The sequence below is a fragment of the Vanacampus margaritifer genome, chromosome 10 (assembly GCF_051991255.1).
Source record: "Vanacampus margaritifer isolate UIUO_Vmar chromosome 10, RoL_Vmar_1.0, whole genome shotgun sequence".
Lineage (NCBI taxonomy): Eukaryota > Metazoa > Chordata > Actinopteri > Syngnathiformes > Syngnathidae > Vanacampus > Vanacampus margaritifer.
Window position 1 is genome coordinate 18,872,482 of NC_135441.1, and position 27,301 is coordinate 18,899,782.

The 27,301-nt window shown below is 36.8% G+C and overlaps 1 protein-coding gene across 11 annotated transcripts in view; it reads right to left on the reverse strand.

The window, feature by feature from the left end:
* enox2 (ecto-NOX disulfide-thiol exchanger 2) overlaps positions 1-27,301 on the reverse strand; it is a 313,782-nt gene that overhangs the window by 42,254 nt on the left and 244,227 nt on the right. For 8 of the 11 annotated variants that reach the window (XM_077577812.1, XM_077577810.1, XM_077577809.1 and 5 more), the window contains 2 exons: positions 25,996-26,127; positions 7,652-7,807 (listed from right to left, as the gene is read on the reverse strand). In XM_077577812.1, the coding sequence (XP_077433938.1) occupies positions 7,652-7,807; positions 25,996-26,127 (288 nt within the window). Of the gene's footprint in view, positions 1-7,651; positions 7,808-25,995; positions 26,128-26,481; positions 26,687-26,719; positions 26,879-27,301 lie in introns of those variants that run through there. The other 3 variants (XM_077577819.1, XM_077577820.1, XM_077577816.1) reach the window with 3 other exon arrangements.

Sequence of the window (27,301 nt, forward strand, 5' to 3'; positions counted from 1 at the left end):
AAATATAGGTAATTTTTCCACAAAATGTTTTCAGAAAAATGTATGCATATAAAGAAAAACAAACGTGTCTCACAAATATAGGTAATTTTTCTCCAAATTGTTTTCAGAAAATGTTTTGTGCAAAATTTTTTAAAATAATTTTTACCAGATTTTTTTTTAAGCAAATGTTATGTGCAAAAATAATGTATTTTAAAAAAAGGTAATTTTTCCATAATTTTTTCCCAGAAAATGTTCTGCATAAAAATAAATATATTTTGTAGAGGTAATTTTTCTATAAGATCACTTCAGAAAATTGTACATGTAAAAAGAACAGCATCAACATATTTTGCAAATTGAGCTAATTTTTCCACAAAATGTTTTCAGAAAAATGTATGCATAAAAAGAAAAACAAACGTGTTTCACAAATATAGGTAATTTTTCTCAAAATTGTTTTCAGAAAATGTGCAAAAATATTTCACGAAGTGGTCATTTTTTGCAGATTTTTTTCCAGGAAATCTTCTGCATAAAAAAACAAAACAAAATTTATTGAGGTAATCTTTCTATAAGATCATTTCAGAAAAATTGTATGTGTAAAAAGAACAACATCAACTTTTTTTCCAAATAGAGGTAATTTTTCCACAAAATGTTTTCAGAAAAAATGTATGCATAAAAACAAAAACAAACGTGTTTCACAAATATAGGTCATTTTTCTCAAAATTGTTTTCAGAAAATGTTTTGTGCAAAAATATTTCACAAAGAGGTCATTTTTTGATGATTTTTTTCCAGAAAATCTTCTGCATAAAAAAAACAAAAAACAACCGTTTTTCTATCCACAGTCTTTGTGTGTTACTGGTCGCTAGCCAATTGCAAGAAGTAGAATGTCCATCAGTCAGGGTGGAACCCGCCTCTCGCCTTAACTCAGCTGGGATCGGCTCCGGTTACTAATGAGAACAAGTGGTGGAGAAAACTGATGGATGGAGATATCCCAGGCCCACTTTGACGAAAGTCAGGTAATGGCCTTTGTCCACTTTATGCTACATACTCAGCTACTCAATGTACACCAATTTGCAATTCTCTTCTTTCATATTGTACAAATTAGGCCAATATGGAGGAGGCAAAAAAGGGTGCGGGCTGGACTGAGCAAAGGTGAGATGGAAGTGAAGGAGAAAGGAGATAATGCACACCGGCGGTGAGGTTATCCACAGCGAGGTGATGGAGGAGGAAAATGAATCTCGGACGGTGGGAGGGGGGAAGGGCTGCAGGTTTGAATGCTTAACATAAAGGTCAGTCAGAGGGGACGCTGTGCGAGGTGTTGAGACAAAGGGGGTTGCCTCTGATGGAAGCCATATGCAATACTTTTACACCGACACCAAACACCTGAATGCAGTTAGCTTCACTGCTGCGGATTCACTAAACAGAGCCATCATTTTAACTCATTCACTGCCATTGACGGCTATAGACGTCCAAAATTCATTTGGACTATTTCTATTAGTTTAACATTTTTTCCTCACTTTTGTTAACAAGAGTATGAAAACCTAGAAAAAATGTATTGTACATTTAGAACAGATATACTATAATATTTGTGATTAATCATGAGTTAACTAGTGAAGTCATGCAATTAATTACGATTAACATTTTAATCACCTGACACCCCTCATTTTTAATAGTCATTTATTTTCTTTTTTAAATAAATAAAATAATTGTAATTATTTTTTTCAAATTTGTTATAATCTTTATTTTATTTTTTTTAAGAAAAGATTATTAAAAATTAAATCACAATTAATCCAAAATTTTATATCTGTTCTAATACAATAAAAACAATTCTAGGTTTTCATACTCTTGTTAACAAAAGTGGGAAAAACTATTAAAGTTAACTATTGAAGTCATGCGATTAATTACAATAAAAAATAATAATAATCCCCTGACGCCCCTAATTTTTAATAATCTTTTCTAAAAAAAAAAAAAAAGTCTAGGTTTTCATACTCTTGTTAACAAAAGTGAGAAAAAATGTCAAACTAATAGAAATAGTTCAAATGAATTTTTGACGTCTATAGCCGTCAACGGCAGTGAATGAGTTAAAAAAAAAAACGATACTATAACAAAACAGTGCAAAAATTCCTCATATTGCGTTCTGATTAAGGCTCACTGGTGCAGTCAAGGCAAACCGTTGCGCTCATATTTGATTTTACTCACTTAATTTTGCGCTCACACATAACCAACCATCTTGACGACGTACATACGATATAATTACGCGGCTCCTTCATCAGCGTTGCTCTTACTTATTATATCCTCAAATCGAACACTTATTTACAGCGCAGCTGTCAAACTCCTTTGCATCGAGGGCCTTTTCTGAGTTCAGGGTGCTCAACAGTACGTGTGCAACCACACTCATGTAAAAACACTATTACACTATGCTGCCTGCATTGGATTATTTTATTCTAGCAGACGTTTTTTCTTGTGGCTAAGAAATTTTTAACATGTTGAAACAGTTTTCCGGCTTACAGCAATGTGTTATGCATGTTGCCAATGATGGCTGCACAGCACAAGAACAACAAATATTTTGCAAATAGAGGTATTTTGTTCCTGAGTTCTTTTCAGAAAATTTTATACTTAAAAAAAGGATAAACATATTTTGCAAATGGAGGTAAATTTTACCCGATTTTTTTTTTTAAGAAAATGTTATGTGCAAAAATAATGTATTTTACAAAAATGTAATTTTTCCATGATTTTCCCCCCCGAAAATTTACTGCATAAAAATAAATATATTTTGTAGAGGTAATTTTTCTATAAGATCATTTCAGAAAATGTTATGTGTAAAAAGAACAACATAAACATATTTTGTAAATAGAGGTAATTTTTCCACAAAATGTTTTCAAAACGTGTTTCACAAATAAAGGTAATTTTTTGAAAAGTTGTTTTCAGAAAACGTTTTGTGCAAAAATATTTCATAAAGTGGTAATTTTTCAATGATTTTTTTCCAGAAAATCTTCTGTATAAAAGAAAAATCTATTTTGTTAATAGAGGTAATTTTTCTATAAAATAATTTAAGAAAATATTATGCGTAAACAGAACATAAACATATTTTGCAAATAGAGGTAATATTTCCACAAAATGTTTTTGGAAAAATGTATGCATAAAAAGAACAACAAACGTATTTCGCAAATAGAGGTAATTTTTCTCCCAATTTTTTTTTAGAAAATGTTTTGCGCAAAAATATTTCACAAAGTGGTAATTTTTTTCAGAAAATCATCTGCATAAAAATAAATACATTTTGTTAACAAAGGTAATTCTATAAGATCATTTCATAATATTTAATGCGTAAAAAGAACAAACACATTTTGCAAATTGAGCTAATTTTTCCACAAAATGTTTTACGAAAATGTTATACATAAAAATAACAAAAAAAATGTTTTGCAAATAGAGGTAATTTTTTTTCATAAAATGTTATGTGCAAAAATAATATATTTCACAAATAGGTAATTTTAGCACGATTTTTTCTTCAGAAAAACTTGTGTAAATAAAACTGATATTTTCAGGATTTTTTTTCTATAAGATCTTTTCAGAAAATTCTATGTATAACTCAAATTGTTGTTTGTAACTCAAAATTCCCACGTATTGATACTTGATGGCGGTGTCATTCTATCCCATAAAAATATCTGACAGGTTTGACACCCCGGGTAAATATTATATCCTCTCCCCATTTCCGAGTCTTAAAGGTCACATTCCCCAGACACCCTCTGAGAATTCCTGCTTTTCAATCTTAGGTAGGATGTTAAATCCATCCGGGATTTCCAGGAGGAATCCAGGACACATTCCTCCTGATACATCCCGACCGGTTCCTTTAAATGTTAAAAAGCCGCCGTTCGCCGGGCGGGATGTCCCCAGATGAACCAAGACTCCGGCGCGACCCTCAATCATGAGCTCTGAGAGCGCAGAGATGAGAAAACGGGAATGACTTACAACAAAAGGTCTGGAGATGCGATTGAACCCCCGGCCGCCGCCGCCGCCGCCGCATGCATTAAAAGCACGGATCTACCAAACTCAAATCATTCCGACCGCGAGCCGTCTATCGAGACTGTAACGCTTTATTATCGTCAATATACGACTCCCGCTGATTTGTGTTTGCATATTCAAAAGGGTTCTGATTTGCAAAATGGGACTCATTGATATTCAAGGAGAACAAAATTCTGCAGTCCCACCTTGAAATAAATGCTTGTAATAAGGAAAGGTTTTTGCCAAGGTGACCCCCAGATCGTCGACTTTAACGCTTTGTGATATTTGTGGACCCGCCTCATGTTAGAGCTGCTTTCGGAGCGGCTTGTCGCGAGACGGAATTCATTACTGCTTTATTTGAGTGTGTAAAGGTGAGAGCTAAATAAAGACCGGTATGCAGAAATACAGACACAATTCACAAACTGATGCAAACTGGATGGAACAAAGTGGTGTCGATTCCCAGAGCATAAAAAATGGACTCAAAACATTGTGGAGCGAATTCTACCATCAAATATTAACTCATTCACTCCCAGCCATTTCCGCTGAAGCAATCTCCTTCACTTCCGGCTGTTTTACTGGATTTTGACTGATTTTGCGAGGCCCGCAGAATATTCTGTTCTATTGCTATAAAAACATGGTATCTACCAAAAAAAAAAAAAGGATTACAGTCTCTTCTTTCATCAGGAAAAAAAAAGTATATATTTTTTATCTGTTTCCATTTTGCAGCAATTAGCATTAGAATATAGCTAAGTTTCATGATTATTCACAAATCTGCTTTAAATTGTGGGGAAATCTGCTTGTTTTCAACATGTCCCTGGTTGATCTCTTATACTCTGCTGCTACCTGCTGGCCGTTTGTGTAATAACTACCATTTCTTCAGCCGTTCTTTGCAGTTGAGAGGCTGCATCAAAGCCTTATTGTATGTTCTAGCATAAAACAAAACAAAATACGTCTTTGGGATACTAAAAACATTTTAAATAGAACGTATCTATACGTTTTTGGGAGCAAATGAGTTAAAAACGTCATGTCCACAAAAAGTAAAATATTTGTTAATTCTGCTCAGGGAACCAATTTACAACATGCAGGACAGCACAACGTAATTTTTACATGCTGTTAAGTGCTGCTGTTTTGGCTTACAACAGAGTTCAAATGGTCTCTTTCATCACGTTTTACAAAAATATACGCCATTTAATTTATGTATACTGTTATAAATAATCTCTCTGTACAGTCTGGGTGGAACAAAAAAAACAAAAACAATTTGAATCACAAAGTCGGTTTTGATTTAACCGAATCAAATCGTAAAATATACCGCCCATGAAATACATCGCATCGAAATTATCTCGGTTTGATGCTGCTGCTGATTTATTGTTTATTTGTTATTACTTAACCAGAACAATTTGGGCTTTGGAAACATTTCATGTTGTTTTTTACTCATTTGCTCCCAAAAATATATATAAATTTTTTCGTATTTATACGTTTATTATGTTTTATTTTATTTTATTTATGCTAGAGACCTGAAGAGGTCGCTTAAAACATTGGAAAAAAATGGTCAGCAGATGGCAGGAGAGTATAAGAGATCAACCAGGGCCATGTTGCAAAAACGCTTTCCCCACAGTGAAACTTAGCTATATTCTAACGCTAATTGCTGCAAAATGGAAAGCGATAGAAGCATACTTTTTTTTCCTGATGAAAGAAGAGAGGCTAATCTTTCTTTTGGTAGGTTCCATGTTTTTATAGCAATGGAACACAATATTCTGTGAGCCTTGCAAAATCAGTCAAAATCCAATAAAACAGCCGGGAGCGAAGGGGGTTGCGTCAGTGAAAATAGCTGGGAGTAAATGAGTCAATAAACACGACAAAAGCCATACTGAATCAAATCGAATCGTTCCACTCGAAAATGTACCATTCATGTATCGTATCCCAAGTATCGAGAAACACATCGAATAAAATGAACAACAAATAATGAGCCATCCGTCATTTGCAGTCTAAAAAAAGCATCCGCGCAGGCTTAAGAGTTAAATCGCGAGCCAAAACTTTCCTGACGAAAATCATCTGTTTCTTCAGATGTCGGCTTCTTCGTCGGCTCGCCGGGGAGATTAAGTGCTTTACGTGACATATTGTGAGATGTGAGGCGAGGCGGGAACACAAGAAGAAGGCAGAAGGAAAAATAGAAAATGGGACCCCAAAAAAAAAGAAGAGGCGATAAATAAAACCACAAAGGTCAAAAATAGACTCTGGCTTGAGGCACAAGCACATTTTTCCCACCACGCTACAGTATACTTCCAAAAGCAGTTAACCATTATGCCACTATGCGTGTATTTAGCTAAGCTCCCCAATGTGACGCTATCAAGAGCGACAATAAGAGGTCCCGATGAGCAAACTTTTCTTGTGAAAATGGAGGCAAGCTACCGCCAGTGACAGCCGCCGTTGAGACTCGCGGTAATTGGGGAGGTGGAAGGGAGATAAATAGCGCTTCGCACTCGTAGTCTGAATAAACAAATGTGACCTGAAAATATCACAGGCTTGCTTTTGTGTGCGACTGTGAACCCTCATTATGGGCTGACTTGATGCTAAAAAGAACAGCGGCACAAGTTTGATTGCTTTGAGAAAAGTCAGAACGGAAGCCTTTTTTTTTTTTTTTTTTAATGACTTAATATTCACTCACATCCACACAAAAGGTTTTCAACTGGGGCGTATAAAACGGCATTTGCAAAAAGTAAAATACAAAACAAGATTAAATATCTGACGTCTAACAAGATATTTCTTCGCATTGAGTAGTCTCAGCATTTCAACATTTTTAAAAGACCAGTTGCTTAGTAATTGATTATCTAATAATTTTAATAACCGAGTAATCGCCTTCAGCCATTTTTAAATTCAAAATCCTCAGATTTCAGCATATCAACAGTAATTGTTCACTGATTTCTGCAGTTCTTCATGAAAGAAGACTGATTATCTTTTGTGTTTAATCAAAATAAGACATTTGCAAACATTTGTTTTTAGTTTGGAAAATGACAGAATCGATAACACAGTACAGCATTATTATTATTTTTAATCACTATCCAAATACGAAGTACAAAATAAATACTAATCATTGGTTAAAAAAAATAAAAATTATTCACTTTTAAGCAAAATGAAAATTGAATCCGATTAGTCGATTAAATAATCGATAGCTTAATCGATTCTAAAAATATTCGTTAGTGACAGCACTATTTGTAATACACTAATGCAAAATGAAAATGAATCAGATTAGTCGATTAATCGATTGAATAATCAATAGATTCATCGATTCTAATAATGTCCGATAGTGACAGCACTATTTGTAATACACTTTGATGCAAAATGAAAATGAATCCGATTGGTCGATTAATCGATTGAATAATTGATAGATTAAGTGATTCTAAAAATATTCAATACTTTTTGTAATACACTAATGCAAAATGAAAATCAATCCGATTAGTCGATTAAATCGATTGAATCATCGATAGATTGTCCATCCATTTTCTTAACCGGCTTATTCCTCACTAGGGTCGCGGGGGGTGCTGGAGCCTATCCCAGCTCGTCATACAATCGTAGATAGAATCGATAGATGAATCGATTCTAAAAATATTCAATAGTGACAGCACTACTAATACAATGACTAGAGGAAGAGTGTAGCGGTGCAGGTTCTAACCGGACTTACTGGGGTTGGGGGGGAAGAGGGTGCAGCTCTTGCAGTGGATGATCTCCTTGACGACGGGCACGTCGTGCGACAGGGGCGCGGCCACCATGCCCAGGCCGGGCATCAAGGGGTTGATGGGGGTGATGCCGGCCATCATCCCGAGGTTGGGGTCAAAGTCTGGCAGGAAGGAAGACGCTGGCGTCAGCTCTTGAGCAATTCCTCACACAGTGACACTTCATCATATATTGATCAGATTTGTCCCCACAAGTTAAAAAATTCATTGTGAATTGATTGTGCGGTTAGTCGCATTCATGACTAAATAATGCTGTAAACAATATACATTATTAAAATGTTAGCTAGGCGAGTCCCTTGTGTGACACCTTTCACTGTTGCTGTTGGGAGTTCTATTTCCTCCGGCGTAAACTACAACCACGATAATAAATAATGATGAGTTGTTAATTAATACAAGGTCTCTCGGACTCTCTGTATAAATTGAGCAGTACCATTTTTTAACAGGCAAGATTTTTAACACATAAGATTGTGCTCAGTGCTTCGACCATCCATCCCGTAAGTGCACAAAACATCTCGTGGCCATTTTGGGACCTCTTCAAATAATATCAGGAACTACAAATTAGAAATGCGAAGAATAGAAAATTGACATTCATGCTGTTTTAAGGAAAAAAATTATTTTCAGATATATAAGTCTATAAAATGATCTGTCATTGTTTTTTGAGGGAAATCTTTTATGTATCAAAAGTACTGGTGGTGTCGGTACTTGGTATCGGTTTCTGTGATACAACAGTTGAGTACTGGTATCAGTCTGAAAAAAAAAAAGTAGTTTACATTTGATTAGATCAAAAATATTTTACATAAAATGTGTTTTGGTTAGAAATATTTCTTTAAATGTTTAAATGAAAATTTTATTTAGATCAATAAAGGCATATTTTACAGATAATTTTTTATTAATTTATTATTTGTATTAATTCTTTAAATGTTATTAATAATTTTGAATTTTTTTAGATCAATAAAGGCATATTTTACAGTGTTTACTCATTTAATACAATATAACGTATTTTATAAAATTAAAAATATTTGTGAAAAGTTTGAAAACCCATCAGATTTCTATTAAAAAATATAATCATTTTGCGTATTTTACGGACTATGTTTATTAATTTTGCACCTAAAATGTATTTTGGTTTGAAATATTTCTTTAAATGTTCTTAATAATTTAGAAGTTTTTATTTAAATCAATAAAGGCATATTTTACAGATTATTTTGATTAATTCATTAATTGTATTAATTCTTAAAATGTTATTAATCATTTAGATTTTTTGGGGATCAATAAAGGCATATTTCACAGTGTTTACTAATTTAATACAATATAACGTACTTTATAGAATTAAAAATATTTGTGAAAAGTTTGAAAACCCATCAAATTTCTATTAAAAAGTATCATCATTTTGCATATTTTACAGATGATGTTTATTTATTTTGCATATAAAATGTATTTTGGTTTGAAATATTTCTTTAAATGTTATTAATAATTTAGAAATTTTTATTTAAATCAATAAAGGCATATTTTACAGATTATTTTGATTAATTTATTATTTTTATTAATTCTTTAAATGTTCTTAATAATTTTGAATTTTTTATTTAGATCAATAAAGGCATATTTTACACAGTGTTTACTAATTTAACACAATATAACGTATTTTATAAAATTAAAAATATTTGTGAAAAGTTTAAAGCCCATCAAATTTCTATTAAAAAGTATCATAATTTTGCATATTTTACAGATGATGTTTATTTATTTTGCATATAAAAAATGTATTTTGGTTTGAAATATTTCTTTAAATGTTATTAATAATTCAGAATTTTTTATTTAAATCAATAAAGGCATATTTTACAGATTAGGTTTATAAATTTTGCACATAAAATGTATTTTGGTTTGAAATATTTCTTTAAATGTTATTAATAATTTAGAAATTTTTATTTAAATCAATAAAGGCATATTTTACAGATTATGTTTATAAATTTTGCACATAAAATGTATTTTGGTTTGAAATATTTCTTTAAATGTTATGAATAATTTTGAATTTTTTATTTAAATCAATAAAGGCATATTTTACAGATTAGGTTTATAAATTTTGCACATAAAATGTATTTTGGTTTGAAATATTTCTTTAAATGTTAAGAATAATTTTGAATTTTTAAATTTAAATCAATAAAGGTATTTTTTTCATTTTTTAATTAATTCAATACAATATAACGTATGGTGAAGATAAAAGCACTCTGAAGTACACATTAATTTTAGCAAATGATTGAAAATATCTGTGAACGCCATCACATTTGTATGAAAGTAATTTTATTCATAAGCTCTGTGGCATGCCGCATTTTCCATGGCACGACTTTATCAGCATTGTGACAGATCTATTCAAGGGCACAACGATAACATTTTTACTATTTGTCCCATAACAATGGCAAATATATAGCTTCCATTTCCAGGCCGACTCATTTGGATATGCAGTAAATCCCATGCAGGCCAAGTTACACATAAATGGAAATAGATCCTATAATTCCTTATAAATGAAGGGAGCGTGAGAATGGCGGCATTAGCACATTAAAGGTGCAGACTTGGAAACGATCCCTGGAGCCAGTCAGGATGTAATAAATACGCAAAGTTATAAAACAAGCTGCAATAATGAGTGGAGAGAAATAGCAGAGTAGTGCGCAAATTGTATCAGGCGATGGCGCTTAGCCAATAAATCCCTTGGAATTGAATTGAAAGCGACCCGGGTTACATGAAGGGAATGCTGCTAAATATATTTAGATACAATTTATCCAACGGGAAGCGACAGTGCAACGGGTCGCGGCACCTTGAGGAAGGTGTGTGCGCGTAACATTTGCCGGTGTCAATCAAGAAGAGCGCGGCGCGGCGCGGCGGGTAATAAAGTTGATTTCCTCCCAACCAGGTCCCTCATTTACATATGCTTCATCACCGGCATACTATTATTATGATTCCCTCCCTACTTATCACGACGTATGCCAAAATATGTACGTCGCGCTTTCAGATGTGTTTATGCGGCCTTCCGACAGACATCGCGCGTTGTAATTCCGCATGAATCATGTCCAATTATTCCGTTTTCATGCTAATACGTAAAGCAATTCATTGCTATTCGCTCTGAAAGTGTGAATGCTGAGAGACCACGTCGCTCAGCTCAAACGCTTCCGTATGTTAATGAGGACGTCTCAGTCATGTCAGAAGAAAAATAGCAAAAAAAAGCAATTTGAGGCCTAAACCAGATGTTTACCAAATAGTGGCTTATTATATTAATCAATGCAAAAAAAAAATTTTTTATACGAATAAATGGCTCCCTTAAATAGAGTGTTCGATTTATGAATCAGAAAAAAACAACAGGTAAGAAGCTAGAGGAGGGTTATACTGTATAGCAGCTTTGGAATTCTCATTTTAGCAAAATAACTAATTTGGTCCCAAAAACGTAAATACGTTCTATTTCAAATGTTTTAAGTGTCCCAAAGATTTATTTATGTTTTTTTTTTAATTTTATGCTAGAGCATACAGAAAGCTTTGATGCAGCCTCTGACCTGAAGAGGTCGCTTAAAAAATGGTAGTTATTACAGAAAATTGCCAGCAGGTGGCAGCATAGTATAAGAGGTCAACCAAGGCCATGTTGCAACAAGTTCTTTTCCCCAGTGGTTTTAACAGATTTGTGAATAATGATGAAACTCAGCTATGTTCTAATGCTAATTGCTGCATAACGGAAGCAGATACAAATATACTTTTTTTTTCCCCGAAGAAAGAAGAGATTATAATCTTTCTTTTGGTAGGTTCCATGTTTTTATAGCAATAGAACACAATATTCTGTGGGCCTTGCAAAATCAGTCAAAATCCAGTAAAAATGGCTGGGAGTGAATGAGTTAATATTATTTTGTTTTTTCCCCTTAATTCAGTTCGGTTTAACTAGGTTTTAGAACATTACCCCCCCCCCCCCCCCACACACACACACACACTCTCATTTTCTGACTCCCACGTCAATCACCAGACCAGCCCCCATCTTATAAAGCCACACATACACTCATCTACTTTTTGGTGCTTAATTTAAAAAAAAAACTATGTAAATCTGATTAATTGATGGAATAATCGGTAGAATGCTGGATTCAAAAAATATTCGATAAATGCTGTCCTAAAACAAATGTAAACATATCTTAACATACACAAAAAACTGCAAGCATAAAACATAATATTGTTTAACTCATTCACTGCCATTGACGACTATAGACGTCAAAAATTTGAACTATTTCTATTAGTTTCACATTTTTTTCCACTTTTGTTAACAAGAGTATGAAAACCTAGAAAAAAATTATTGTACATTTAGAACAGATATAAAATGTGTGATTAATCGTGAGTTAATCACGATTAACTGACTATTGCCTATTGAAGTCATGCGATTAATTACAATTAAAAATTTTAATCGACTGATGACCCTAATTAAAATAAAAATAAAAAATAAAATAAAAAAATTAGGGGTGTCAGGCAATTACAATTTTTTATTGTAATTAACTCTGACTGCCAGACGTTTTCAGAAACGGGATGTCGCCAGTGCCAGCCGATTTAAGCATTTTGACTGATCTTTCAAGGTCCACAGAAAATGTTGTGTTTGGACTATGGAAACACACATACTACCAAATGAAAGATTGAACTCTCATCTTTCATCAGAAAAAAAAGTTTGTTTCTACCTTATTCCGTTCTTCAGTAATCAACAATAGAAAATGGTTAGTTTCACCGAAATGCTCTGTTTTGAAACAAAAAGCGGAGAAAAAGAGCTTTTTGTGAAACGATGTTATTTCATGCACTCTAGTGAATTCTACACTTCTTTTTGTCCATGAATGATGCCACAAACACCTAAATAGTGCTTTACTTCTGTAAAACGCTATCACCAACAATGAAAAAGTGTTTTTTGGTTGCAAAATACGTTTATTTACATTCAACAGTGTAACAATTTGACAAAACAATTTTGCAAACTATTTACAAATGTGTACAACTGTGGTACTATTTACAATTATGTGGATGTTTCGAATACAGTTTTTCTTTTTATAACGCTCCCATGCGTGCAAGGAGATGCAGCAGGATTTGCACAACAGATTAGTTTCACTTGCGATGGCTCCTTTCGCGTGCAGACGTTACACTTTCTTGACGGACTTTTTTTCCGGGTAATAGCAAGTAGCAGACTGTCAAAAGAGAGTCATTGCTGCCATCTAGGGGCCAAAAATAGTCATTAGGCTAACTAGATCTGCTTGAAACTTTCACCACAGCTCGCCAAGGCTTCCCTCCACCCGTTTAAAAATAAATAAATAAATAAATTGGATGATATCTTTTAACGTCATTGGCGGCCCTCCGTAGGTTTTTACTTGACGTCTTTTAACGTCCATGGCAGTCAAAGAGTTAATCGCATGACTTCAATCGTTAACTCACGATGAATCACAAATTTTACATCTGTTCTAAATGTACAATAAAAAAAATCTAGGTTTTCACAATCTTGTTAACAAAAGTGAAAAAAAATGTGAAACTAATAGAAATAATTTAAATGAATGTTTTACGTCTATAGCCGTCAATGGCAGTGAATGAGTTAATATATACAAAATACACAATACAACTGAAGCACACTAGCTTTCGGTGGACTTTCTTCTATACTATGCTGTTGCTGTCAATGACGCATTTTCAAAGCCCATACTGGTGTCACAAAAGAGGAGCTTGTTATCTCTGCGTTGGTGTTAAGACCACGGGGCTATTCAAAGAGGTCTTCCTATGAAACGGCAAGAACCAGAAGAAGGAGAAAGCTGATGTCTGGTCCACCCACAACACAACTCAACATACGTGTGTGTGATCCTTTTGACTTGTCTTATCTTTGCACTTCAGACTGTGTATTCTCTCGCACCCTGCCAACAACATCTTCCTCGCGCGCGATGGAGCGCATTTCATCAAGAGCTCGACGATGCGCATCTCTCGACCACTCGTTCTTCTCCCGACTGGAGGTTTGTTCAACATAATTACATTTGGAGCGGCCCATCAATCACACGTGAAATATGAAAAGATTCCCGCCGGGCTCCCGGCCAGAAACGTTCATCGCGCCTCCCCACTCGTTTCTCCTCGTCCGTCGCTGACGTCGACGCTCCCCGGAACAGGTGGTGGTCGGGGAACGACATGGCCGCTTTCTGTATAATATTCCGTAATGAGGCGAGATGGTTCCCGCCACCTGGACCACCAGCAGGGTTTGTAATATGCTTGTCTCGATCTCTGACACCATCATTAGATTTCTATATGAACACGCCAGCCTTCTTTTTTTCTTTCCTCCTGCTCACAAGCAGCAGCGGAGATGCTCAAAGAAAAAGTGATTCCATTTGGTTGATTTTCTTTAAAAGGAAACGGCTTGACCTTTTCCTTACCTTCTTGATCTCACAGCTTCTACTTCCAAGCTAAAGGGATGAAATAGAATGTTTCCATCAAGTGCTAAGTTGAGCTGAATTTCACACTGTTGGCTCCGGGACACTGTAAATCCTGATCTGTCTTACCGTGTGATTTCAAAGCAGGCTGAACCGTACTGTATTGTACTATAATTTTTTTTTTAAGAATTTAGCTAAGTTAGCATCTCCACACCTGTGTTTTTTTTCTTTGGCTTTTATTGTGATGCCACCACAGAAGGATAGCAGTGACTGCAAAGAGGAGTCTGATGATAAACAACCAATCACAACACAACCGGTAAATCATTTTATATTTATATTTCAATTGTGTTTTGGGAAAAATCTCGGTCCAGACATAGCAACGACCAATATGGTCAATCACAACATTCTGTAACCGGCTGTGCAATACGATCAGCCTCTCGGGTACTGTTTTGAATTTTACCAGACAACTTTATGTCACCATGTGTGAAAACGGTGTTCCACAAGGTTCAATTTTAGGTCAACCACTTTTGTATTTGTTATGCTGCCACTTAGCAGAGACATCAGAAGAGTTTTAAGAGTTTTGCTTGGGGCCTCGCGATGTTTGTTGATGTTGGTCTTATATAACATAGCTGTTTGATCATGACAATTGGTATCTTATTGTGTTTTTATCTACAGTGCTGTACTCACTTTGTGGACATTTGTTTTTATAGGAGCTATCAAGAAAGTTGTTATTATGATAGTCATCTTCACGTTTCCCTTTCTTCTGCTGACCGCAGGCTTTCAACTGTATTTTGATGGCAGATCATTTGCTACAGCTCAACCATGACAACACTAACCTTTTAGTTATCTTTGACTCTTGAGCTCACTCGATTACATATGTTAAAGAGAGTGAAAATATGATTTCGACAACCTAAAAAACACAATGTCTGCTTCTCTCTCAAGAAAGCACACTTTTATGTCCAGCGGTATTGATTACAGCAGGAGCTTCCTAAAAAAAAACCTAGTAACTTACAATTACTGCAGAATTCAGCAGCCCATTTGCTGACGAGGAGCAGAAGCAAAGAACATGATAATGTTTTTAGAGGTTCTACATTAGCGCGGTGTGTTTTAGGGATCGATTTTAAGATTCTTTTTTATTAATTCATAAAAGCCATCATGGTCTCAGTATCTCTTACCTAGCAGATCTTTTCAAATATTGACACTCACAGACCTTCAGGTCCTTTTGATACTGGCATGTTATAAGACGCCGACTCAGCTCTTGGACCCACAGGGAGGCGTGGGTCCAAGTCTGCGGCCCTCGTCTTTGGAACCGGCTACCATTTGGGGCCGCAGAGAGCGTTGATACCCATCCATTCATTTATTCCCTCACGAGAGTCATAGATGATCATGAGTCAATCCCAACTGACTTTGGGGCGAGAGGTAAGGGTGTATGTACCCCTTAACTCGTTGCCAGTCAATCACAGGGCACAGTGAGAAACAACCAATCACAGATGCTCACATTTACAATTTAGAGTCTCATTAACTCTTTGACTGCCAACCATTTTCCTTTCGCCATTTTCACTTCCTCAGCCATTCTCCCCTCAACACTCTAGCTCCACCTCACGTCTTCTACTACTGACTCCTACCCGATCTTGTCCAAAGAGAGTCATCGCTGCCATCTAGTGCCCATAAATAGTCATTATACTAACTCGATTTGCTTGATACTTTGAGCACAGCTGGCCAAGGCTTTCCTCCTCCCCCAAAAAAAACATAGTTAACGTCTTTTAACGTTTTTGGCGGCACTCATTTGGATTTTACTAAACGTTATTAAACGTTTTTGGCGGTCAGAGTTAAATGCCAATGACGGCTATAGACGTAACAAAAAAATCATTTTAACTGGGCTGGCATTATATCCCAGGACACCCGAACTATGATCCCTGAAAAGTCCCCAGAATGTTTACGTTGGACCTAAAGTAATACAGGCTTCCTGATGATGACAGTTTGATCCTAGGAAGAAACAAATTCATTTTACGACTTGCTCAAGCACCGCCCTTTTCCCAGCTGGTACTCTTAGCAAAGGGGTGCCAAAAACCTGTTGTAGTACTTTGGAGTCCTCATCATATTTGACAATAGGCGCATAAACAAAATGCCTGAAGTACCTAAGTGGATTGAAGTGTACTGCTTGATGGAAAGAACTTAAAACACCCTCCCTATGAATAGGAAGGGCTGTCATGAATCCTATTTTAGTATTTCTACACCCAACGCTCCATTTCTATTTTCCACCATACACACGACGGATACGCAAAGTCTGTGCCTCTCCACTCTGTCCGCCTCCACACTCTGCCTAAACCTCTTGGCACCTTCCCAACGCTGCTCCCAGGCAGTCAGCAGAAAGGGACACTGCAGTCCATGCAAGGATGGGAAATGCGCTTACGGCAAAGCAATGACCTCCCAGATAATGTGTGATGTTAATCCAGGTGAGCCACAAAAAAGAAAAACACATTGTGCTCCACATTCATTTTCAGGAATGGCAGTCGGCTGATTCGTTATGAGGTTTGACATATATTCCACTACAGTGTGAGTGAGTGTTTTTTGTGTGTGTGTGCGTACGCACGGCGGGGAGGGGATGAGGACGAGTAGGATGCAGCAGACAAAGGAGTAGTTGTTTATTCAAGGAACAATAGTTTATCCCCGGAGCCTGCTTATCTCGTCTCCGCAGTGCATTTGAGCATAAGTATGTGCATCTAAATGAAGCCTGATAAACTTGCAAATATATTTGTGTAAAAATGAAAATACTTCTGCCACGGGGAAAGGGAGTTTGTGTGTAGTGTGATTTTGTTAAGCCCGCATATCTTAGAAATATCAAATAATTCCTTTCTGTGAAAGCGGACACCTCATATTGATGAACTTTTTGGACTTCTCCATGGTATAGCTGATGGCAGTGACTTGTGGGATACCACAGGGGTCTATTCCGAGACTTCTTTTGCTCAACTTTAAATGCTTCCTATAGTTACGAATACTTAAGATGGCATCTCACGCTTTACCGGATGTTTGCAAACAGTTTTTGTTGTCGGCAATAAATTTTTGTTATGTTAAAACCTTACACCCAGGTTTGAAATTGAGTGGTAACAATGGACAAAATTTTAAATTAATTCAATAATATCAGCCTTTTTTAACTCAAAAACATAAACAAGAGTTTTACTGTCTAAATCTTACTTTCTGGCTCAAAGAATCTATCCACGCATTTATCTCTCTCAGGAAAGACCGTAATGGCCATCTCACAGGAGTACATCCAAGTTACATCCAGAACGCTGTTGCTTGGGTCCTGACTAGAACCAAGAAGTACGACCACATCAGTCCCATGCTCAGGTTTCTACACTGAGAGAACAGACTTTAAAACAGCTTTGTTGTGTATATGTCTTTCCATAGCCTGGCAACAAAGTACATCTCTGACATGTTGGTTCCATATGAACCATCCCAGACCTTCACAACCTCAGGGACATGTCTTCTCTTGATGTCCAGAGTTAGAACTAAACACGGTGAAGCTGTGTTTCAATTCCAGGCAGCTAAACTCGGGAACAGCCTTCCTGATGATGTGAGACAGGCTTTTACTGTGACAATGTTTAAGTCTAGACTGAAAATGATCCTGTTCAGCTGTGCTTATTCCAACTGAAAGTGTTCTATCTGCACTCTGCTCTTATAAATAAAGCAACACTAAAGAACTTTCAGTTTACGTTGATTATGGATGCTCCATATGGACCAAAGTGTTAATGTTATGGCCTGAAGGAAGACCATATTTCCCAGGAGGACAAGCGTATAGTGTCGTTTTTGAGCTTACAACAGCGAGCGAAAACCAGGCCAATGTGGATCCTTGACTGTCCTTTTATCCGGGTAGCTTCTCTTTTTCTTTTTTGTCTCCTCAAAACTTTTCAGTTGTTTTGCAGCTTCTGCCAGGCAAGCAGTCATTGGGAGTCGACATTCAAATTGACTTCCATCTTTGTAACAAATGGGTAAAGGGAGTGATGTATGCCATAAAGCACATTTGTAGTTTTTTGTGTGTCAGTGTTCCTACCATCCACCTAAAAGTTGCTTAATGCCAGTAAAAATGATACAGAACTTCTCAGGCCATAGCAAAAGTAACATTCAACTAGTTTTAAGTCGATGTTTCATCAGAAGAGTTATGAAAATATTTTATTAAGGTTAAAAAGTTCCTTAGTGCTACTTTAAACTCATTATTATATTTTATTGATTGTTTTAATTGTAATTGCATGTTCTCAACTGGTCTTTGTTTTTTTTTGTTTTTTGTAAAGCACTGTGAATTGCCCTGTGTATGAATTGTGCTTTACAATTAAGTCTGCCTTGCCAATATGATCCAGTAGTAAAGAAAATGACCTTTGCAGAAACCTGACCTATCTACCATTACAATACATATATCTGTTCCTCTGAGGAAGAAATAGTTCCATAAACTTTGAAGAGTATCATTGAACACCGTGATCAATAGAAAAAAGCTACATCCAGTATGACCTTTAGATACTTAAATTGAGTTCTTGCTTAGAAGTATAAAACATCATCACGGAAAAATTGTCATCAGAGTCATAATCTCACCATTGTGAATGGTGCTAGACATTTTTTGTTGCAAACTTAAGACTGGTTTGTTCAGTTTTTTTTTCTCAAGCAAAATTGTTATGCTGCATCAGCCAGAACGAGGCCTTGACTAAAAACAATGGATGCGTCTTCAGAATTTACTTTTGGCCCACGGCAGGGAGTCAAATTTAATCTGAGAGGAGACTGAGGGCAACAAGAAAATAGAGTGTACAGGAAAGTGGAAACTGTAAGGAATGATACTAGAGTCCAGTGCTAATGCTATCATTTGTGTTTTTGTCATTTCAAGCAGTGTATCTTGTAATGCTAGTCAAAAGCTCAGATGACTAGATATGATAAATAGCACGGTGTACCACGTAGCAACATTAGCTCGTACAAAAGGGTCATAAGCTATGAGCTACTGGTTGTGTTCCGACACTTAACAGCTCATATTGCCACTTTTACCCTATGGTACCTCCTGGGCTTTACTTTTCACTGTCAAAAGCAGGTACTATTGTTAGTGTTGGGTCAAGGTTCTGACATAAAACCTATATAGGAGACATTTTGACACATTTGAGGATACCCATGCTAACGTTAGTTTGCCCCGCTGCTGTGCCTTAGCTCTGGACGTTGCAATATTCCGTCGTCTTCTCTTTGCCCTCTGTCGTTTTCTAAAACATTTTCTGTCACTCATGAACAAGAGGATCAAAAGGACCATCAGCAATAATGCCGTTTTCCAGAACTACAGTCATGTTAAAGACGTGGTTGGTTGCTCAAGGTATGCTTGAAGATGTTTCAGTTGCTGGTAGCAGCCCTACGCTAACAGGCAAAGGTATCCTAGGTTTGAACGTGCTTCAGTGAACACGGGGGTAAAAGGACGGGTGGATAATGAGGACAGCTCCTGGAAGAGGATATCTTCTCTATGTCAGATGTCATAGATGGAAACAGATGTTGGTTCGCACTGATCCTATTACCAGTTACGCCTACATCTTGACTTTTCATTCATGTAGTTTTGCTCTCTATCGGTAAATCACTTGTGTCACTGTAGAGGGGTACTTTATTATTAACTAAATTACTATGTTCATGATTCCATCCATTGGATTATAATTATATTCTATTCTTAGCATTGATCTCCAATTAACAATGTTTACAAGGACACAAATTAGGAACAGTCGTGCGTTTCAGTCTTGAGAATGACAAGGCCACAGGTTCCTAGTTGCTATGCCAACACGTACATTTGAGAGTGATTATTTTGACCACATGAGCGTGAGTGTGAGTTTGGCTACAAATAGTTTTGCGTGCATCACACTGACACGTACCTTTAATTCGAACACGTAGCGTTAACGGGTTTTCTTTATAACCTTGACAGCGACGAAGCCAAATTGCAAAGCAGTTACCAAGAAATACAAACAAAATATACAAGGTATTTAATGTCTAAAATTACCTACAACAACCTTGACAGTTTCTAAAAGATTACTTAAATGCAGAAACTTCTTCTGTTAGGAGTGGATACTTTATTGTTTGCAGGTTCTCAAAACGCTATAAACCACCGCTTGTTAAATCAGAACACTTTATTGTATTCTATCTGCACACTGACTGTCAAATAAAAGCAATTTTCTCAAACGGATCCTGTTAAGAAAAGAAAAAGTTATCTACCGCCAGAAGATTGCGGCTGCAACGACTATGACGGCAAGGCATACAATCAATACGACTCTTCAAGCATTCCATTTTACTGAGCACAATACGACACAAACACGCCTCACATTTTCCCTTTTGACCTCGTCCGTTATATTATTCCCTACTTTTTATACAAGGCTTCTGCTGTGCCCTTTTGTTGGTAGATTGTCAGCTTCTGTTTAAGCATCGTCAGCCCGCTCTCTTTTTCCATCTTGAAAACTTTTTCTCACTTTGTGTGATGACACTCGGCTGTACAAGAAGAGTTTTAAAAAGCATCGACTCGCGTGTGTGTGATGTACTTTAGACATCTATTCACTACATATTGGAGAAGGGAAGCCAATTGTGGTGACAATGTTATAAAATTATCAGCATAATTAGTAACATGACCAAACTATACAGTATATTGCTGTGGTAGTAGTATATCAAATCATTGTTCCCCATTGAAATGAAGTAAAATGCCATTAATCTGTTCTTGCTCCACCCAAAAACCATGTACAGGGTTTCCCCAAATCCTTAACTTCTTCACTCCAAACCGTTTTCAATGAAGCAACCCCCTTTGCTACCGGCTGTGATACTGGATTTTGACTGATTTTGCAGGGCCCACAGAACATTGTGTTCTATTGCTATAAAAACACGGAACCTACCAAATGTAAAATATTAGATTCTCTTCTTTCATCAGCAATTAGCATTAGAATATAGTTAAGTTTCATCATTTTTCACAAATCTGTTTAAAACTGTGGGGAAAACAGCTTTTTGCAACATGTGCCTGGTTGATCTCTTATACTCTGCTGCCACCTGTTGGTCATTTTTGTAATAACTACCATTGCTTCAACCATTTTCTTTAGTTGAGAGGCTGCATCAAAGCCTTCTGTATGCTCTAGCATGAAAACAAAAACGTATACATACGTTTTTGGGACACGGGTAATATTTTAATTAGAGCGTATTTATATTGTTTTTGGGGAGCAAATCAGTTAATAATAGTCATTTTCTTGTTAAATAGACTGCTTTAACTACACCGTATGGTGCCCAAAGCGCTTTACAAAGCCCCACATTCTTGTTAGCATTTGGCTAAATTGACTGTTGTAAGGCAAAGCTATGGTAGTTGTTAAAATACGTGTTTATATACTTAAACAACTTGAAGCCAACATACAGGACTGGCATTCGCAAAAAAATGGCCAAAAAAAACGCTCATACCAAATTGCCAAATATATATATATATATAATGTTTTTTTTAATGAAATACACATTGCTTTCTTCCCTGTTTTCACCAATTTCACACAGTCACATACCAACTTGATCCACTCGCACCGCTCACTCTTAGCAACGATCGCTCTTAGCACTTGTAATTAATACCAAAACTACAAAACGACTTCACATTTACACCGCCGTTGTAATCATGACATGGAATAACAACATTTACCCAGTTGTACCTCATCCATTGCTGCCGCTGGCCTGACTCCAGTCTCCTCCTCTATCCAAACACTTGACTCATGAAAACATGTGCTTTAAACCTCCTCACAGACACAAACGCTGGCAGCCCCATCCGCAGGAATAAAACTGTCATCATTGCCTGCTTTGTAAACGCTCAAGTGTGTCGGAGGCTTTGCCCTAGGTGGTCTGTTTATTCAGCTGTCTGACTGGACACATGCGCTTGGCCGGAGGCACCGTTGAAGAATAATAATAATAAAAAAAAATCTCCGTTCGCACAGGATGAAATTGAAAGCAGTGGGGTGTCCAGTAATGAATGAGCAAAGCAACTTAAAGGTGTATACAAGAAAGCAGTAAAGACACACTTTAAAAGAGAGAAAATGGGAAAGAACCGTGAATTGTCTCACGGGTGTTTAGAGGTGAAAAGAAAAGATGATGTTCAGTCATGGAGAATCGATAGGTAATCCACCTGGATTAGTTCAAAGTCACAACAGTGGCTTGGGAGTGCGTGTGCGTGGGCGTGTGTGTATGAGTGTGAGAGATGTGGCTGAGAGAAAATGGCCACTGGAAATGTAGTGAGGCAGCAAGTTCAGTAACCAATACAATTATACATAACATCACATAGTATATTCATCTCTTTTCAATTATATTTTCATCCTGGGGATCAATAGGAGAAATGACAACATGGGTGGTAAATTATGGCCTGTGAGTTATAGGCTGAAATTACCGAATGCAAATGCAGGATTATTGATTAAAGAATTTGTAAGTGGATTTGGCTTTAGCTTCATTTAAGATGTTTAGAGGCACATTTTGAGCACAGTTGGAACTTTCCGAGTACCGTTTTGTCTTTGGACTGCGGAAACTTATTTCTATGTTAATTCTCCCCTCATTGAAACGTTCCCCTGTGATGTGGCAATATATTCTGTTTTACTTTATTAAAAAGAGGGAAACACCAAGTGGTCTTTGTGGTTCATACCTTGAAAGGGAGATATTGTAAAGCAAGCACAGAATGCACTATACAAGGTCACCTGACTCAGGAGTCACCTCGTGATCACACATTTAAAATTAGGGCTGCAACATTTAATCGAGTAATTCGAGTTAATTTCACACTCTCATTCGCTGACACCCACGTCACTCACCAGGCATTAGGAAAGTCACCCTGATTGGACAAAAATAAAACTTGCAACTCATGCTCATTGTGTTTAACTCATTCAAACCCAAAAACATATATCAGTTTTTTAATACTTTGTCCCGCACTCTCAAAAACATATTTATAAGTTTTTTTTGTTTTTTTTAATGCTAGAGGATACAGAAGACTTTGATACAGCTTCTGACATGAAGAGGTCGCTTAAAGCAATGGTAGTTATTGCAAAAAACGGCCAGTAGGTGGCAGCACAGTATAAGAGATCAGCCAGGGCCATGTTGCAACAAGCTCTTTTTGACAGTGTTTTCAACAGGTTTGTGAATAATGATGAAATTTGGCTATATTATAATGCTAATTGCTGCAAAACGGAAACAGATGCAAATATACTTTTTTTCCTGATGAAAGAAGAAACTCTAATCTTCTGGTAGGTTCCATGTTTTCATAGCAACAGAACACAATATTCTGCGGACCTTGCAAAATCAGAATCAGTCAAAATCCAGTAAAACAGCCGGCAGCGAAGGAGGTTGCTTCAGTGAAAATGGCTGGGACTGAATGAGTTAATGCAAATTATTATCCAATTACTCGATTACTTAATGAGATAATTGGTAGAAGACTCAATTCTAAAAATATTTAATAGATGCGCCTGCCGTGCAACATACAGTTGTTTACTTGAAACAAAGAATGCAAAAATAACCAGATAATGAGCCAGATGTTGCTTCACCATAAAGACATTATTCCGTGATTGCTATTGTACATTTTCATGTGCCGCGCCTTTGAAATGTTGAAATACACTCACAGATGTGCCTATTTTCTGAATAACCAAAATGGTTACAGGTTACAGCCCCACCTGTTGTTTTGACAATGTGAACTACCTTTTCCCGTGGACCCAGATTTCATTTTTAAACATCGTCTGTGTGACCCCGCAGTAGGGAGAAAATTATTGATTTTTTTCCGAATGTGTGTAGAATGTTTAGCAGTTGAGAACATCCATTAGAACTTGTTTCATCTGCCAATTTGTGTCTTCCCGACTTGATGCACGACGCCGCGTGAATGCATGCACATCCCAGAATAGGACGGCTAATTTCGCCTGATTAGCACTCTTGTCGGGATTGTGTGGGAGTGAACATAATGCTCGTGCTCGAGCATAATTACCCCTTTCTCACTCGTGACGCGTGTTCACGTCAACAAGTTGGATTTACAAGAGACGCGCCATTAAATCCATTCTTCAAAATCCAACCATCCTGAGAACCTGCCTCAGTAGATTCCTCGTTTAAATCCATCCATGGATGGTTGGATGCAGAGCCGCTGATAGAGAGAGTTTGGCCAACTCGGTTTCAGCAGGGTAACAAGATGGCGTCCATGTGTCATGTGACCAGCAGTTGACCAATCACAGTGTTTTTAACACTACAGATGGACGGATGGCAAAACTTCTGTCCAACTGTAGTCACAAGAACATCAAGTTGCATGAAGATGGTTGTAATGAACACTACGCTGTGATTGGTCAACTGCTGGTCACATGACATATGGACGCCATCTTGTTATCCTGCTGAAACCAAACTCTATCTATGGATCTGCATCCATCCATCCATCCATCTATCCCATTTTCTATAGCCATCATTACGCCACCCTGGGATGTAGTTTAATCAGTTTGCCCAAAACGCAATGCGGCGTGGAATTTGGGACATCAATTTTTTCCGCCATATTCTCCATTTGTAGGTCTTGCTACAAAACTAGACTACAGGTGGAAAAAAAAAAACGCCCAAACATTTTGGGTAAACAGGTCTGCCGGGGCCACTAGGAATATAAAATAAACAGAGCATAATGGCAATAAAACAACATAAGAAACACATAGAAAATTGACTATAACCATCCAAGGACAAATTAAATGGCCACTGATAGGAAACACGCAGCAGTGCTCGGTGTCTAAGTTGGATTTTAAGCGACCATATTTGGCTGTAAAAAAAAAACAGGTGTTGCTCATTACAGTGCTAATTGCTCCACTCCATTCAGGTATGCAGTCTCGCGCTCCGTGCCGTAGCATGCTGCCGCAGTGGCGAGGCTTAATGATGTACCTTAGAGTCACAGCTAATGTCATTAGAAACACCCGTTTGGACCACAATTAAAAGTTTCTACGTTTTCATGTAAACACACACACACACACACACACACAAAAAAAAAGGCCTTGAAGTTGAGACGCGAACATCTGCAGAGGGAAGTCGACACGCTTGTTCACATTAAATGTGATGTTCGATCCCACTGCTCTTAATTTATTTTGATAGGTTTTTGTCCCCGTGTTAGGACTGGGTGATTTAGCCTTGAATTAAGAAAAATAACACTGGAAAAGAAAAAAGAAAAAAAAGAAAAAAAAAGTAAAAGAAAAATAATACTGGAGAGTGAAGATGTAGACCGTTACGTTAGCTTGTTAAGTTAGCTGATAGCTAGCGGCCCTATGCTTGGTCAAAAGCTAGCGTTTTACATGTGTGCTGTGTTTAAATAATTAAACATGCAAACATAATATGTTTATTTTAAACTGTTGCCTTAAATGTTAAGGCAAAACCCGCAGCCGTTGGACGGTTTGATTGTAGGATCGTAACAGCATTTTAGCTGACTCGGCAGTTTAACATTCATACCAGGACCAATGCAGCCACACAGGAAATGAACACACTCCACTCACTACGATGGAAAATGAAAGTGCTCTGACCTCCAGAGCAAATCAAGGAAGAGCTGCACTTTTTATAAGACTGTTAAAAAAAAAAATGTAGACGTTCAAAAACTCACAACAAACAGGACAGGCTAGTTGAGTCATTTTTAAGGCAGTATTTTCTTCTTTTGAGCCTCCTAATCCCTTTTTAAATACTCTTTGGTGCTTTATCTTAAATGGAAAATAGCCTTAAGGACAATTCAATAAAAAAAAAAAATTACAACTTGGATGACGAGGAACGGAGCAGCTCCGGCAAAGCTATTGCATTAAATATTGCTTTGTCCACTTGAAAGAAAGACACCATTTTATTTAACTGACAAATGCCAACAAATAGCACAAGTAGAAAATAGCTTAAAAAACAAAAACATAATAAATTAAAATGTGTTGTGGTACCTGGCATGAGAGGCTGTCCGGTGATGCCCATTGGAGGCATTCCCAGGTTGTTCATGGCGGTGGCCCAGGCGTTGGGGTCTGACATGGGCATCGATATGGAGTTGGACTCCATGGTCATGTTATGGATCCCCTCTGAAGAGATAAACAATAAATAAAAAGGTCATTGCGAGAGAAAATGTTACAAATCTGAAAAACAAACCCCCCAAAAAAGTACACATTTTTCATTGGTCCGTGACGATATTTCACGATGAAAAGGCTATATTTTCCAAAATAATTTGACTATGGGGAAACCAAAAATTCCTATTTTTTTGTGCTAATAGTTTTTAGAGATGGAAAAAGCTGTGACTGCTCAGAACTGCTGTTTCCATGCCAATGTCGTAGTGAGCAGAAACTGTGCCTCGAGGATGTAGCTCAACTTCACATAGCTGACTGGATGTTGCGCCACGGACGGCAAACTTTCTGAGACTCAAATAAAAAAAAAATCACCCTTGTAGTGCACTCCATTTTGCCTCAGGACATGAGTCATCAAACATCAATTCAACATGATTGTTGACTCAATGTTTACGGTTCTGAAAAAGTGTTTCCGCATTTCATTTCCCTCATGTCATTTACATACAAAATTGTTTGTAACCCTCTGTTAATAAAAAAAAAACAACAACACAGTTGCCACAGAAATAACTTGAATCCAACAAAAGTAATAATAAAAAATATAATAAAAACCAACCAATCAAAATCAGATATTACTTTTAAATTGTGGTTCAACTTAATTATTTTAAAAACCAAACTCACGAAAGAGGTATGGACAAAATTGATGGCACTCCTAGAAAAGATTGAACATAACGACCACAGGGACATGTTCTACCAAGGTGTGTCCGTCCTCCAATTAGCATCACAGGTGTCCTCAAAGTTGCAATCAGTCAGTTGGCCTATTTAAAGGGTGACAAGTGGTCACTGTGTAGCTTGGTGACACGATGTGTAACACACTAAATGTGGACCAAAGGAATCTATCTATCTATCTATCTATCTATCTATCTATCCATCCATCCATCTATCTATCTGTCCATCCATCTGTCCTCCGTCCGTCTATCTAGCTTATAGCTACCTAGCGATTTAATTTAATTTAATATCTAGCTAGCTAGAAATCTATGCTAGCTAGTTTAATATCCAGCTAGCTAGAAATCTATCCATCAATCCATCCATCCATCTGTCTGTCTAGCTTATAGGTACCTAAACTAGCAATTTAACTTAATATTTAGCTAGCAATGTAGTTTAACATCCAGCTAGCTAGCAGTCTGTCCGTCCGTCT